This window comes from Oreochromis niloticus, linkage group LG17, assembly GCF_001858045.2.
Source record: "Oreochromis niloticus isolate F11D_XX linkage group LG17, O_niloticus_UMD_NMBU, whole genome shotgun sequence".
Lineage (NCBI taxonomy): Eukaryota > Metazoa > Chordata > Actinopteri > Cichliformes > Cichlidae > Oreochromis > Oreochromis niloticus.
Window position 1 is genome coordinate 38,388,256 of NC_031981.2, and position 15,738 is coordinate 38,403,993.

The following is a 15,738-nucleotide window of genomic DNA, read 5'->3' on the forward strand; positions in this document are numbered from 1 at the left end:
AGCTTTACAACAGGTGTCCCTGTGTTGTTGCCTCTGTGTGAACACATATATGCGAAGTCCTCGTAGATGGGAGTATTTAAACCATCACTCAAAGCGAGCTGTGTGATCTATGCTGAAACTGTAGCCTCCTGGAGGCTCATTTTCTTTCCTGGGTGGAAATTTCCTCTTCAGATTCTTTGATTGAGTCCAAACCGTGACGGCACGGAAGTGGGGCGCAGATCCTGATTTTCCGAAGCAGAGTGAGGCGGTGCCACAATGGGTAACTTTAATCATGTGATAATGTGCAAGGTGTCGACATCACTCTTGGACTCTTGGTGCTGCGTTACACATTTTTAAGTAACGAGCCCGACGATGACGAGCGGCTGTGCGTCTTGGACGCCGGAGACGCGCAACGGCATGAGGAGCTCAGTCTGTTTGGAGCCACCGGCTGAGATCATTCATCACTCCCAGCACTGACCGACCGGCTGACTGAACAGATAGCGGGATACAAACAGATTCCTCATGTCTCTGTGAAATATCCGTCAACAAAAGATGGACGTCCTCCTCGCTCCCCTCAAAAGATACGACAGCGACGGGTGAGTGAAATCGGAGATGCTGCGCACGGCGGCCAAAATCCCGGAGCTTTTGTGAACAGGACTGTGGGTGTGTGCGCGTCAGGCTCGCCGTTAAACCGTCAGACTGCACTCGCCAACTTCCCCCGCTTTCATCAAGTCATGTCTGATACAGAGCGATGGGCAAGTTTGACGACAACGAGAGGATAATCCTCAACGTCGGGGGGACGAGGCACGAGACCTACAAAACCACCTTAAAGACGCTGCCGGGGACGCGACTGGCCCTGCTCGCCTCCGATTCGGATATCGACTCCGTGCTGGATCAGCTGCAACAAGTCCCCGGCTTCATCGAGTACAACGCGCGGACCAACGAGTACTTCTTCGACCGTCACCCGGGCGTCTTCGCCTACGTGCTTAACTACTACCGCACCGGCAAGCTTCACTGCCCGGCAGATGTGTGCGGACCGCTGTTCGAGGAGGAGCTCTCCTTTTGGGGCATCGATGAGACGGACGTGGAGCCCTGCTGTTGGATGACATACCGACAGCACCGGGACGCAGAGGAGGCTCTGGACGTGTTCGAACTCAACGTGGACAACGGAGACGAGGACGACGAGATAGGGAAGAGGCTCGGCATCGAGGACGTGGCTGCCGACGGGAACGTCAGCCTGTGGAGGAAGTGGCAGCCGGTGATCTGGAATCTGTTCGAGGACCCCTACTCATCCAGGGCGGCGAGGGTAAGGGCGCACCGCTGCGTCTGAGGCTCTCCAAAACACACAATGAGCTCCACTCTGCTAACTCTTTGCCTTTCATTCAGAGAAAAAACAGCGGCTCACGCTGTGAAGGGTAGCTCTTGTTAGACCACAGTTTCATAGCATGAGTCAAATTCACAAGTTGGCAAATTGTCTTAAAACTTGCCCACCTCCCCAAAATGTGAGCATTGTGCTCCTGAAGTGTTTTCTTTGCAACCAAAGCTTTACCGTGAGTAGGAAGAATCCATTGCTTTATAGTGAGTCCTGCTGAATTCCAAGTTTAATTATGTCACTTTAAAAACAAGCAGATTTTTCCAGTCACGATCAAACAAGGTGCTAACACCGTCAGGGTGGATATTCATAGCAGCAGTGTTGTATCCTGTATCTGTGTCTCTCAGTGCTTTCTGTTTATTGGCCCCAGCTCGAGAAATATCACTCCATCACTGACACTGACTTACTTCACTATTTAGATCACAGCCAGCGTTTTCTAATAAACTGCATCTCAGCACCGCTCCAAAGAAATGTGTGGGACTTTCATCTTTTCTAAAATTAGAGCAGTGCCTCGTGCTGGGAATAATATGGATGTCAACTTATAGGCCACATGTGGCATCTTCATCTTTCCTTTCTGCTCATCTTTTAGTTAATTTAGACTCGAGCACAATGTGAAACCTCCCATCAAAGGATTAAACCACCTGGCTCACAAGGCTTGTTGTTTATTGAAAGTGCAACACCAAGATGTTAGAGCCAACACAGACAAGCACATGCTGCCCTCAGGAGTCAATCAGCAAAAGTTTGGGAATAGTTCATTCAGTCTCTCTGCAGAAGTCCACATCTGGAACAGCTGCCTGTCTGCTTTCAGAGCAGGAGCTGTGGTAAGCTCTCCTCAGGCTTATGGTGTATTCTGGGTATTTGGGAGCAAATTGTTCCCTCATATGCTGATTGATGTGCTGTAAGAGAGATTACGAGCAAGTTGCGATGTCATGTTGTGTAAATGGAAATGAATGCCGCACAAAGCCTTCAGGATGTCTCTGACAGCATGCTGCTGCTGCGCAGGTTTGAATGATGTAGGTTATTTGAAGGGTAATTAAACACAAACACAGTGACGCAGGAACAAAGCACTTTGGTGAGGTTTGATCTAAGCATCAGGGCAACAAACATCTGACCTGACATCACTGTTCAGGATGTGGTTAGAGTTCAGGGTGGCTGGAAGTTAGGAGCTCCTGAAGTGCTCATAGGTAAGACCGCATGTATCATATATGTATATATATATATACAAACCAGGGCTCAGACCTGTCACATAGAAATGAACGGCATCATCTTTCACTGTGCGTGGTTAAAGGAACGTGCCACGCTCGTTTCCAGTATCACGTTATTCTTCCTCCACGCTTACCTGAGTGACCCGGCATAATTTACAGTTCAAATGAAACCTTATTTGTCTCGTGCTGGGACTCTGTGCAGCCCCTCGTTCATGCACTGTCTGACATTTTTAGCTGACTGTCTTCTGATTCGCTGTCTCATAAATGTAAGGTAGATGGTACTATCATGCTGACAGCCAAAACTGTGTGTCTGAGAAGACTGCATCAATCATATCTGATGGGTTTGACATCAGAGAGCCACAGATAGAGAAGAAAACTGTCTGAAATGAAGCTTTTACAGTATCAGTATATTGTTACTATTACATGGATGTAAAGAGGGATGATAAATTATGTCCACTTTGTTGTAATGAAACTGTTTGTTGTAACCACAGTGAATGAAAAAGAAACATAAACAAAAAACCGCAGTGCTAAAACGAGGCTCCCACTGTGGACGTGAATGAGAGTTCTGCTTGACAGTATTGTGATATTTTCCAATGCCAGTGCCACTCCTCACACCTCCTTCATCAGCCTTTCAAAAAGAGCATTTTGTCTTGGTGTCCATTGTTGCTGCAGCTGCTGTGTCAAAGCACTGATGCCAGCTTGTTTCTCTCTGCGACACCAGCGGCTCTGACAGAACGGCACTACTAGATCATCAATCTGAGTGTTTTTAATAAAACTCTTTGTTTTAGCACACTGTGATCTTGATGTTAGTATAAGAGAAATATTTACTAATTCTCTTAGAATTATACAAAATAAATGCATTTTGTAAACCAACCCTTAAAAAAATACGGGCAGCACGGTTAGCACAGCAACAAGAAAGTCCTGGGTTTGAATCCCCACAGCTGTGAGTGGCTGTGTGTGTCAGCCCTGTGACAGGGTGGCGACCTGTCCAGGGTGGAGCTCGCCTCTCGCCCTGTGCTAGCTGGGATAGGCTCCAGCTCCGCCACCCTGAAAAGCAGAAGAGGATGGATAGACCTGAATATCTGTTTGCTGATATTGTGTTTATTTCTATGAAGTTTCCCCACATTTGTAAGTTTTTACAGCATTTTACAATATCCAAAATTTCACCAACCCCTGATCTTTAACCCAGGGACAAAATCATCTCAGAGAAGACCTCGGCAAATAAAAAGGTGGTGAAGGCTCCTGCAGTGCCACTTGGAAACTGAATATCCTCACCACCACGTTGTTGCAGCCAGTACAGCCCTTCGGGTTTTTAACCCATAATCCTCCGAGGCTCTGAAGGCGTCTGTAAGTCAGGCACAAATGCTCCACCCACAGGCTGATATTAGGCTAGATGTAAGCTACATCTGAGGGAAAATATGCTTTTATCTTATTTGGTGAAAACATGTAAGCACAAAGTGGATTTCTGTGCTTCGTGCATTTATTGTATCGCGTCTGTACACAACAATAATTGTTGCTGTTATATATTCCCCACACATCCTGCTCATTGATAAATTTCCCCTCAGTATGTTTGAGCGTTTGCTTTTCCTTTTGTCAGTAAGCTGAAGCAGGCTCTGCTTTCTTCACACAGCAGCTCGTCCATCTAAAAAGAGAACAGCAGAGTCCGTTTTCACCATTATATCATTCCTCCTCTTCAGTGTCTGCAGGACTACCATGAGGTTGATGTTTGAATAAAGAAAGCAGTGTTGTTGCCTCACACAACAACTCATCAGACAAAGTTTGCCATAACAATAGGCGATAAGATGAACATACATTTCTAATTATCTTGTAATGATACGGTAATTCGATCATAATTCTGTGGTGAGATAAGAATTGTTCCAGTTGTGAAAACTGTGAAAAATTGCAGAAAAGCCAGAATATCAGTGTAAATTTGTTCACTCATAGAATTGTTTCGAGCCCATTTGTTCAGGTCAGAGGAATCCTCAATGATCAGCAGGAAATGAAAATGTCCTTTCTCTCCTCGTTTCAGAGTCTGACTCTATATTTTTACCAAAGAGGAGGTGTTGGGCAGGATGAGAGTGTGTGGGTGGGCAGGTGGTATTGGCGGTGACCTCGCCCCAGATCGCTTGTCCTCCTCTTTCAGTCCATCAACAGACTTTGAGCGAGGATGACAGCAGGGAATTTTTCCTGTGTGTGAAAAGGCTGATGTTCCCATACGCGCTAACAAATTTGAGCTTGGATTTATTTCACATCATTAGTCTGTAAATGGAAACTCTAACTGACGGGGACAAAATCCAGTCTTTCCAGCCTTTTGTTCCTCCCGCAGACGTGACTGCTAATTTCTTGGAAGTGTTTCTTGGCGATTACCCTGCTGACAGAGGAACGAGCAGACGTGTAACAGAGGTAAATATTGAGTTTGTCTCCGCGCTGCTTTAGGACGGAGTTGATGGAGATGAATGCTCGTGTTTACAACACGCATACGTCTGCCTTCCTGTACCAACACTAACCAACCGTATTTTCCTGCCACCAGTACAATAGAGAAGCATCTGCTTCTACGAGCGCCTTCAAACCTTTATTGTCTCCATGAGAATCACATTCCCTCACTGTGATGTGATAATTGCAGCTTCTTCTTGTTTAAAGCACTCCTGTAGCATTAAAGACCAGCTGGGTCTGGTTAACCTCATAATACAACTCTTACACAAGTGTTCGGCGTGTGCCTGAAAGAACCCCCTCAGGGCATTAATCTACTCCCTGACAAGGTGTTAAGGAGAGAAGGAAGGGAAATTATTCTCCAAGGAAAGGAAGCGTGTGGTTTGAGTTCACCTCACAACACCACAGCGGGGACAGCGTTAACAGTAAAGTGCTCTTTAACAGCAGAAAGATGAGACGTGACTGTGTCCTGTTTGTCGTCACTGTCAGTTTGGTTTATGTCATTTAATAGAATGAAGTAAACTTTCATATGTTCTGCTTTCATTTTGATGATTATCTCATAGCGCATGAAAAACATCAGACGTCAGCCTCGTGTATGAAAATCCACCACAGACCACCACTTCACATGCAATCAAAATAGAAGATGAATTTAATTATATATATGAAAAACAACTTTTCCATAATTTTGTGAGATTTACTGCGAACGATGAAGTTCCTGTCATTGGACTGAAAGTCCTCGTGGTGTCTGTCAGACTCATTGTCACATTACACGTGTGCATTAACCTAACGAGCTCATCGCAAAATTTCAGTTCTTCTTACATTCATTTGGAGATTATTTATGTTACAGCTGAGACGTAAAGCTGTATTAATGAAGAAACAGTATAATTTCATATTCATGGTTTTCATTTACGAAACCCTGGTGGGCAAAAACGTAACTTCAAGTTACACTACTATTACTGTACACTGTGTGCTCCCCATCTTCAAAGCAGTGTTGACAGGTACAACCAGCTAGCATCAGCCCTAAGCTTCAGGCTCACTGTAATCAGCAGTGTGGGGCATTAGTCTGTGTAAGAGGACCGTAATATTCAGGTCAGGTAATCACAATCTATTATGACATAAATCTAATCAAAGCTCATTTCCAGTGTAATTTTCAGTGATCCACCACTAAGAACCCGGCCTGCTGTACAGGATGGGTTCGTATAATATGGCTAATGCATCTGTATCGCAGGGTTAACAAGAACTATCGTCCCTTTGCTAGCAATTGTTACAAACTGAGTAAACACAGAAAGAATCAGTGCATTTGACTCAACAGCCATCCAGCATTTTGGCTGCGCTGCACAAAAACGAGTTCAGACAGCAGAGGAACGAGTTGTTTTAACCTGCAGGTGGTTATTTCTCAAAAAACTACAGTTAAAAGTCATTTACTTGTTCCTTTGGACATAAAGGTCATCAGCAATCCTCTTCTAATGCAACTACACTGCAGTGAACAGGGTTTAAGATCCAATGTTCTGACTCTGGAAGCAAATACAGCAGAAGATGATTTCCACACATTTTTCCTTTTGTAACTCCATGTGATTAATATTATTTATTTATTTTGTTTATTTTATTTCATTTAGAAAGAGGGGCAATAAATATTAATGAACATTTTAACAAATGTAAATATGCCAGATTATAGCCTTGGGCTAATTTCCATCTGCAGACGCTCTGGCAGGTTGGTGTTAAACACACGTTAGTAAAAACATACAGAGACACTATTTACAGATCATGTGACGAGGACAAAAACAGTGATCACATTATACTAGAACAAACAATGACAAGAAGAGTGGACACACAGGACAATATAGAGAACAATAACGGAAACACATCAATTATATTGCACAAACCTCAGTATTACACATGCCCTGACTGTCCTGATATTGCACTGACCCATTACTCTAATAGTTGTTTCCCTTTTTGTAAATGGTAAATGGCCTGTATTTGTATAGCGCTTTACTAGTCCCTAAGGACCCCAAAGCGCTTTACACTACATTCAGTCATCCACCCATTCACGCACACATTCACACACACATTGCCGAACACTGGCGCCACCGGGCGAAATACACTAACTCTTTTTCATGTCCAATATAAAGCATGATTATTAAACATGATCACATGTTTGTGTGTCCCTCAGCCACCCTGCTGAGTAGGTTGTAACAATTCTCAGGGTTGTGATCTGCTGCAGTCCCAGTTTTCTTTCTAACTCACTGTGTTCAGGGACCCATAAATTAAAGACAACCTGAAATCCATCAGAAGACTGAAATCTCACCAGATTAGCTGGGTGGCATGTACGGCGTGATGCTGTAAGGATTTTCAGGGGGCAGCTTTGGCCAAACGAAGTGCATAGCCAACAACAGGAACACTTTCTTAATATCCAGGGAACATGTCAATAATGTGAGTTACATTCAGACTGTGCTTATGCCAGAAAATTCACAGGACAGACCAGCTCACACACACTGACCTCAGACCTCTACACTGCATTTCAATGAGCAAGCAAAGCAACAGCTGGATCTGAACTGGGATTGTTTCTGGTCACAGTCACTGAAACCACAGAGGTGAACCCTGTCACTCGAGCATATCTGCTTTACCTAATTTTATGTCCTTACGTTTGTAGATGTTATTGAGTTTTGTCCTCTTGGAAGTAACTGACCTCTCTAGTGTGCAGTATCAGCACTATCATAATCTTGTGACAAAAACAGGAAAACTGATAGAAAATGCAAATTATATTCATGTTAAATTGTGCGTTCATATGATATGACCTTCAAAACTGTTGTGCTTTCCTTAATAATCTCAAAAAATCTCAGTCCTTGTATTGTTTAGTGAACAAATGCGTTTTAATTTGTGATTGTCTCTCTACAGACACAAACTTAGAGATGTTCCCTAAACCCCAAGTCCGCTATATTCAGTACTGAAAGTAACTAAAGGTAATACTGGATCTGTGGAAGAGTGATAAAAGAACTATCCGGGCTTTAAGCGATGACGTATGAACCCTGCTTCTGGGTCCAAACTACTCTGAGTTTATTAAGGCTGTTGTGTTTTTAACATGTTTTAATGCTTTGTATCTTGTTCTATTTAATCCGAACAAGCCCCTAAAAACAGTCAGTGATCACTGTCGGCCTCTCTCTGTTAAAGCTCAGTGTTTAAACCCTTACGATGTAACTACAGCCCAGCCCATGCAGCAGTATATTAATGACTAACCTGGTATTGTGGATGGATTATCTCAGTTGTTCTCCTGACTGAAGTTTGGTCCGTTTACAGCATCCTGCCATGCGATTGCATTTGTCCCTAACCATCGGGAACCCTCACGTTAACTTTTATCGAGTGGAAAAAAGTTAGCGTTCATCCTCCAGCTACACTGTTTGTTATGCTAACATAGCTGTGTCGCTAGTGATCACGTAGCACATCATTATATAGCAGCTAGCCCAACTTCAGTAACCCTACAAACGTCACTGCTGTTTAGTTTTCTGTCTTCATTTATGTTGGAAGTGATAGCAGAGCTGTACGTTTGAATGTTTCAGAAATCTCTCAGTCAGAACATGCTATATCATGTTTAGGTGGAAGCTAGCGAGCTAACTTCCTGCTAACTTCTAACTCTGTTAAATGTAATAAATTCTGTTTTCATGGATGCCTGGATGTAAAACTTAATTGTTACACCTGGTAAAGCAGCAACGCTGATCATTTTATTAAAGATGAAGGAATTTAGACAGTTTTTAACTCCCAGTGATGCTACAGTGTTCGTTTGACTTTGGGACCTGCAGCGGAGTTTGGGCCCAGACACGGCTAATGATGTCACACTTAAAGACTGGATAAGCCACTGGGGAGATATTTTGGAAACAGTGTGTGATTGTTCACCAAGCAAAAGTTTTTTCCGATTCAATTCCATTCAATTCAATGTTATTTATATAGCGCCAAATCATAACAACAGTCGCCTCAAGGCGCTTTATTCATTCAAAACCTTTAATGCTCGAAGATGGCAAATGCTGTAAAAGCATGTCCCATAATAAATGTACTATTTCACAAATGAACGGAGCAAAAACATCCACCTTGCAAACAGTGCTACAGTTTTAAGGGTAAATTGCTACATGTTTAGCTGATAGATTCACTTCCATTCAGATTTATTTATATAGCGTCAAATCCCGACAATAGTTCCCTCAAGGTGTTTTATATTGTAAGGTAAAGACCCTACAGTAGTAGATGTTTTCAGATTCTATAGTTTTGTCTTGCACAAGATAATTTGTTTATAATGATATCACAATGAGTGTGACAATTCTCCACATGACAGCTTCATTAACAGCAGAATAAGTGGCACCAGGGCATGGCTCTGTGTCAGATCAGCTGTCAGAAAGCCTTTCATATGTTTGCCTCTGCAGGTAAGCCCAAACCCCAAAGTCTGAGCTGTTCCTTTAACCAGCTCGTATGCGAGTGTTCATGTGCCAGCAGTCAGCGGTAGCAGGCGTGTTTCTCTGGGCTCCCCACACTGTTTCTATTGTTGTAGCCATCCTGTTCTCTTCTCACTCTCAGTGCTGCCTCTTTAATCTGCATCCAGTGTGTTTCAAGAGCGACTGTCAGCATGTCCACTGGTGTGTGTGTGTGTCTCTAATAGTAGGAAGTCTTAACATTTCTGGTTGATTTTGATTCTGAAAAGGAAAAGTGAATGTATTTTGGTTGTGTCTCTGTGTGTATTTGTGTTAACCTGTTTGTTTGTCCCTCTCATGTCTCTGTAGTTGGCCATGGCTGGATTAGGAGGGTAACAAAAGAAAGAACAAAACAAAACAAAAAAGCCCACCCACTAGCTTTTCCATTTCCTCTGTCTATGCTTTGAGGCACAGTTTTAAATGATGCCTGACTTTGTTGTGCCCCCCACCCACACCCTACACCCCCAATTCTTCACAAACGCCTCACCCATCCACCCACGCCCGCAGCCCCCATTTTTCCATGATCCCATCTGAAACCGCAGCTTGCTTTCTGCCACTTAAAAGGTTAAAAACCCAAACCGTCTGGGTGCCGCCTGCCGCACGCCTGAAGATACCGAAGCCAGGCTGCACGCTCAGCCTTCCTGTTGTCATGGCAACATCATTGCTCATCACCACGGCCTGTTTTCATTGAGATGCGTCCGGTCCGTGAAACTGATTGATTTCAGAAACCTGCTCGACCGTGAACCCTTAATGTTCAGTAACCCCTTGCGTGCTGGCTTGTTAGTTCTGTGATGCAAAAAAAAAGGGTGTTTGAGAGTCACTTGCACAACAGATCTGCATTTGCATGTCTCTTTAACTGTTTTCTTATTACTGTGAGAGGTGATACATGTTGATTGTGATGTAGCTTCTTAACTTTTTGTCACTGTCTGTCTGAGCTACAGGTGTACAGGCCCTCGTGCCTCATCAGAAACCCTTGTTGAATCCTGTTATGCAGAGTTTGAGGCTGTAAGACAGGAAATGTTCCTGATCCACTGCAAACAGACTGCAAGGCCACGCTGAGTAAATAGAGTCTGACGTGTAAACAGCAGCAGACCTGACACTGGGTAGGAGAGCAGGGCGAATGGCTGCCCGAGCGTGGGCGGTGACGGCATGCCGCTGGGCATGTTTGTAGCCGCTGCCAGTCACGTTAATCTGCCCCGCCAATCATCATCCTGCGCTGCCTTGGTGGACTATAATAGCTTGTGTAATGGGGGGAGCGTGGAGGGCTGAAGCTGTGGTAATTAGATTAGTATGAGTAAGTTTTTTGTAATTACACCTTGGTTTATGTTACTGGTGAAATGTGATACGTATGCTTCTTTCATATTCATATTCGCATATTCGTTGATAAATGTTCATAACTGGGGCGTTCTGGCTTTTTATTCTGAATTGCCAGCTCTGCAGTGTATTATTGTTGGTATTGGAGTTTGGTTATTTACCATGATGGCTCTAGGAGAAAGTACAAATAATACTATGGAGAATATGTGGCCTTGTAATATTGTAGTAGGAAAAGAAGCATTATGGTTGACAGTGACAGGCTAAGAAACCAGTCAAGCACTTACTAACTGAACAAGCACCAGCAAAAAATGATCATCTTGATTCTCAAGTGTTGATCACATTAGGCATGTAAAAAATAAAGGAAACTATTCTAAAATCATTGAGGAATATTAAATTTTTCCACATTTTTATTCAGTATCCCATGATCCCATCTAAGGAATTGTGTTCCTTTCAAAATGTTAAAGTTTTTTTGTAGGCAACAGAACACTTTGCCTTTGCCCTCATGTGCTGTATAGCCTATATTTTTTGGAAGACAGAAACCTGGAGATCAGTACAAAGGTATGCAGAATGCAGTTGCAGTGTATATCACTATCTCAATCTACAGAGAAGGAAAATGGAACCCATAGAGACAGCATATCACAAATAAACTCGAGCTCTTATATGCAGTGCTGCCAAAGACCCTTGGCCTGTCTTTAGAAGATCAAATCTTCTACATACTGAGATCCTCTCTAAGATCTATCTACATGGAATCAGCTGTGGAAGTAGCAAAGAACACATTCTCTGGATGGGACATACTATCCACATGGCTGGCCATTACCTGCACCACCAAACCTTCTATAAATAACTCAGCAATGCACAATGCAGGCAGACATAAATGCTCTATAAGTGCATAGAGCATTTAGTAGATCCCCCTCTGAGGATCTACTAAATGATGTAAATCCAGCACTCAAACCATTACCAAGACTAACCAGCTGATCTACACTACGGTCACATGGATCAGTGCTTGGTTACAAGTTAAAACGTGAATGCTCAGTGGCAAGTGGATCTAAGACCAGACCACAGCAACCTCCCTGCACAGGGTCTAGTAACCATCACAGTGGCAGACATCCAAGAAAGGGTCTCCAGTATGAAGAGTTCACGCCTACTGGCTGAAGAATCTGACTGCACTCCACGAGTGTCTGGCAGCACAAATGAACCAGCTGCTAGTTGATGAGAGACACCCAGAATGGCTAACTGGAGGCTGGACAGTCCTGATCCTCAAGGACCCCCAGAAGTACCATACCAGTTTCATTTGACTACCGACCAATAACCTGCCTCAGCACCACATGGAAGCTTCTGTCAGGCATCATAGCAGCTAAGATGAACAGGCACATGGGTCAATACATGAATGAGGTACCGAAAGGGATGGGAAGAATACCAGAGGCGCAAAACACCAGCTACTGGTAGACCGAGCAGTCGGCCGAGACTGCAAGACTCACTGGGCACTGCCTGGTGGGACTACAAGGCCTATGACTCAATGCCCCACATATGGATCCTGGAATGCCTAGATCTGTACAAGATCAGCAGGACCTTAAGAGCCTTCATCAGGAACTCAGTGGGGATGTGGCCAACTTTAAGGTCAACTTCAACCCCATAGCAAAGGTTGCCATCAACTCTTCGGCCATTTTGGATGGGCTGATTGATGTTGTGAAGTACAACCCTGGCGCTGTCCGTGACTCCACGCCACATGATTAATGTCATTGTATTATGTATGGGCTCAAATTGTGGTCATAAATATTTTGTACTTGTAAATCAGGATTTGTATGTGTAAAAAGAATTTGTGTGTGTGTAAAAAAGATTTGTGTGTGAAACTCTGCTCTCAAGTTTCAAGTTACAAGTACGAAGTTTGACCCTATTTTTCTTACTTTCATCTGATTGGCCAATGTCATGTCAATCACAAATTTAACTATCCAATCAGGGGCAGTGTTGTGGAAATGACACAGTCTTCACTAGTGGGGATAGTTACAAAGCTTTCTTCGTTATGAATTAGCATACATGTTTTTATTGAACATTTGAAGATAAAAAAACAGAAACTCTTGTAGAGGACATAAAGTCAGAGATAGAAACGACAAGGAGCAGGTGCATCTAGTACAGGGTGGGTCATTTATATGGATATACCGTAATAAAATGGGAATGGTTGGTGATATTAAAGTCCTGTTTGTGGCACATTAGTATATGTGAGGGGGAAAACTCCTCAAGATGGGTGGTGACCATGGTGGCCATTTAGAAGTCGGCCATCTTGGATACAACTTTTGTTTTTTCAATGGGAAGAGGACCATGTGACACATCAAACTTATTGGTAATATCACAAGAAAAACAATGGTGTGCTTGGTTTCAACGTAACTTTATTCTTTCATGAGTTATTTACAAGTTTCTCTTTGTTCACAGCCATTGACATGTCGAAGAGGTTAACACGTGAGGAGCGGATCGAAATTGTGTTGATATCTGGTGAACACAGTAACCGGGTCATTGCAGCAGATTTCAATGCAAGACACCCTACGAGACCACCCATCTCCCATGCTACAGTTAGCAAACTGCTTGCTAAGTTTCATGAAACTGGTTCAGTGTTGAATTTGCCAAAATGTGGACGCAAGAAAACTGTCACTAATGAAGAAACATCAGTGGCTGTCCTAGCTTCATTCAGCAAGAGCCCACAGCGTAGCACTCGCTGCATGTCACTGGAGAGTGGCATTAGTCCAACATCCCTTCAGCGGATATTAGCTACTCACAAATGGCACCCTTACAAACTCCAGCTACTGCAGCATCTCAACGAGGATGACCCAGATCGGCACACAGAATTTGCAGAATGGGCAAAACAAAAATTGGAACAGGACCCTCAGTTCACGCAGAAGATTTTGTTCAGTGATGAGGCAAACTTTTATGTGAATGGTGAAGTTAACAAACAAAACCACCGCTATTGGTCTGACACTAACCCACATTGGATGGATCCCTCCAAGACTGTTGGAACAACAAAAGTGATGGTTTGGTGTGGTATATGGGGTACAACCAGGGCTCGCAAAATCGCTAGCCCGACGTCCCGGGGCTAGCGATTTTTCCAGTCGGGCTAACAAAATCCATCTCAGCCCTGCCCGTCGGGCTATCATAGGAAGAAAAAATATGTGTCAATGCTTTTGCATTTTCTTTTGCAAATGTAGCTGAGTAATTATGTTATTGGCATCGATGAGCCACTGTCAATATGTGACATATTGAAATCGCGTTTGAATTTGTGCTTGTTTTTTGCTTTCACTTTCACTTTGCGATCGTGCGAACTGTGTGTAGAGAGCGGCAGCACTGATTGGTGAGTGACGATTAGTTGCGTACCAATTCCTCTGACATCGTCTTATCGCTCATTAGCTTACTATTCAAACGCGACAAGTGAAATCTCCCACAGCAAGCTTAAACATGTGAGAGGTTGATTGCGCAGAGAATCGCTGACCGTTATGTAAGTACGTGTGTAAAAGCAGCAGGATTTATGCTGGAATTTTAATTCTGCTGAACCAAATAAGACAGGTCAGGGTGAAGAAGGCACAGCCAAATAAAAGCCTACCACAAAACGGAAAAGTTATGACAAATCAGACTATGAGGCAAAAAGAAAGCTCAGCTTTTTTGGTTTCATGGACAAAAGAATTTATGTGGCTGGAATATGATGAGCTAAATAACATGATGTTCTGCCGGGTGTGTCTTGAGTTTCATTTCATTTGAGTCGACAAGCGCCTTTGTAGCTGGGACCAGTAATTTGAAGAAAGACCCCATCAGAACCCATGAGAAATGCATTATTGCTCAGTCTGCAATATCTTTCCCAGAACAAACAGCAATTGCAAAAAACATACTAAAAATAAATCAAGCACAAGCAGAAGTCCTGAAAAATCTTTCAAAAGCGTACTATGTTGCAAAGAGCGAACCACCATTGGCCAAATTTAGCAGTTTTTGCAAACTTCAAAAAGCAAATGGCCTCGATCTTGGTTCCCCTTACCCCTTACCCTTGACTTCAGTGGAAATTTCAGATTCAGGATCTGACACAGACTGATTCACACAGTTCTTGCAAATTCATAGAAATTTCTGTTCAATTAGAAACAAGTATTTGAGTTGATGATTGTAATTTTTATACAGTTGTTGTGATTTGTATTTTAACAATTTTCTGATAAATTTTTGTTTCCGTTACAATATTATACTTTAATGTATAATATTGTAAAGGAAACAGAACATTAAAAAATTGCTCTCTTTTTTATTCGGGCTACTTAAATTTATTTTGGGCTACCAAAAACGGAAGAGTGCCTGCCCGAAGGGCTACCAGAGATTTTGAAATTTTGCGAGCCCTGGGTACAACGATAGTGGGTCCATTCTTCATCAGTGGAAACCTCAAGGCCACTGGATATTTGAAATTGCTACATGATGATGTGTTTCCCTCTTTATGCACTGAAGCTGGCACGTTCCCTGAGTTTTTCCAGCAAGATGGTGCACCACCACATTATGGGTGCCAGGTCCGAGCATTCCTAGATGAACAGTTTCCTGGAAAGTGGATTGGTCGTCGTGGGCCAGTTGAATGGCCCCCAAGGTCTCCCGATCTGACCCCCTCTTTGGGGTCATCTGAAGGCAATTGTCTATGGTGTGAAGATACGAGATGTGCAGCACCTGAAACTACGGATACTGGATGCCTGTGCTGGCATTTCTCCTGCGGTGTTGCTATCAGTGTGTGAAGAGTGGGAGAAGAGGGTTGCATTGACAATCCAACACAACGGGCAGCACATTGAACACATTTTATAAGTGGTCAGAAACTTGTAAATAACTCATGAAAGACTAAAGTTACATTGAAACCAAGCACACCATTGTTTCTCTTGTGACATTACCAATAAGTTTGATGTGTCACATGGTCCTCTTCCCATTGAAAAAACAAAAGTTGTATCCAAGATGGCCGACTTCTAAATGGCCACCATGGTCACCACCCATC

General features: G+C 43.3%; 1 protein-coding gene across 8 annotated transcripts in view; it reads left to right on the plus strand.

The window, feature by feature from the left end:
- Positions 1-225: 225 nt before the first annotated feature.
- The window catches only part of kcnc2 (potassium voltage-gated channel, Shaw-related subfamily, member 2), a 103,655-nt gene continuing 88,142 nt past the window's right edge, over positions 226-15,738 (plus strand). For 3 of the 8 annotated variants that reach the window (XM_005475616.4, XM_005475617.4, XM_005475621.4), the window contains exon 1: positions 228-1,285. In XM_005475616.4, coding sequence (XP_005475673.1) covers positions 731-1,285 — 555 coding nt within the window. In that variant the 5' untranslated portion in view covers positions 228-730. Of the gene's footprint in view, positions 1,286-15,738 lie in introns of all 8 variants that reach the window. The other 5 variants (XM_005475620.4, XM_005475618.4, XR_003214402.1 and 2 more) reach the window with 3 other exon arrangements.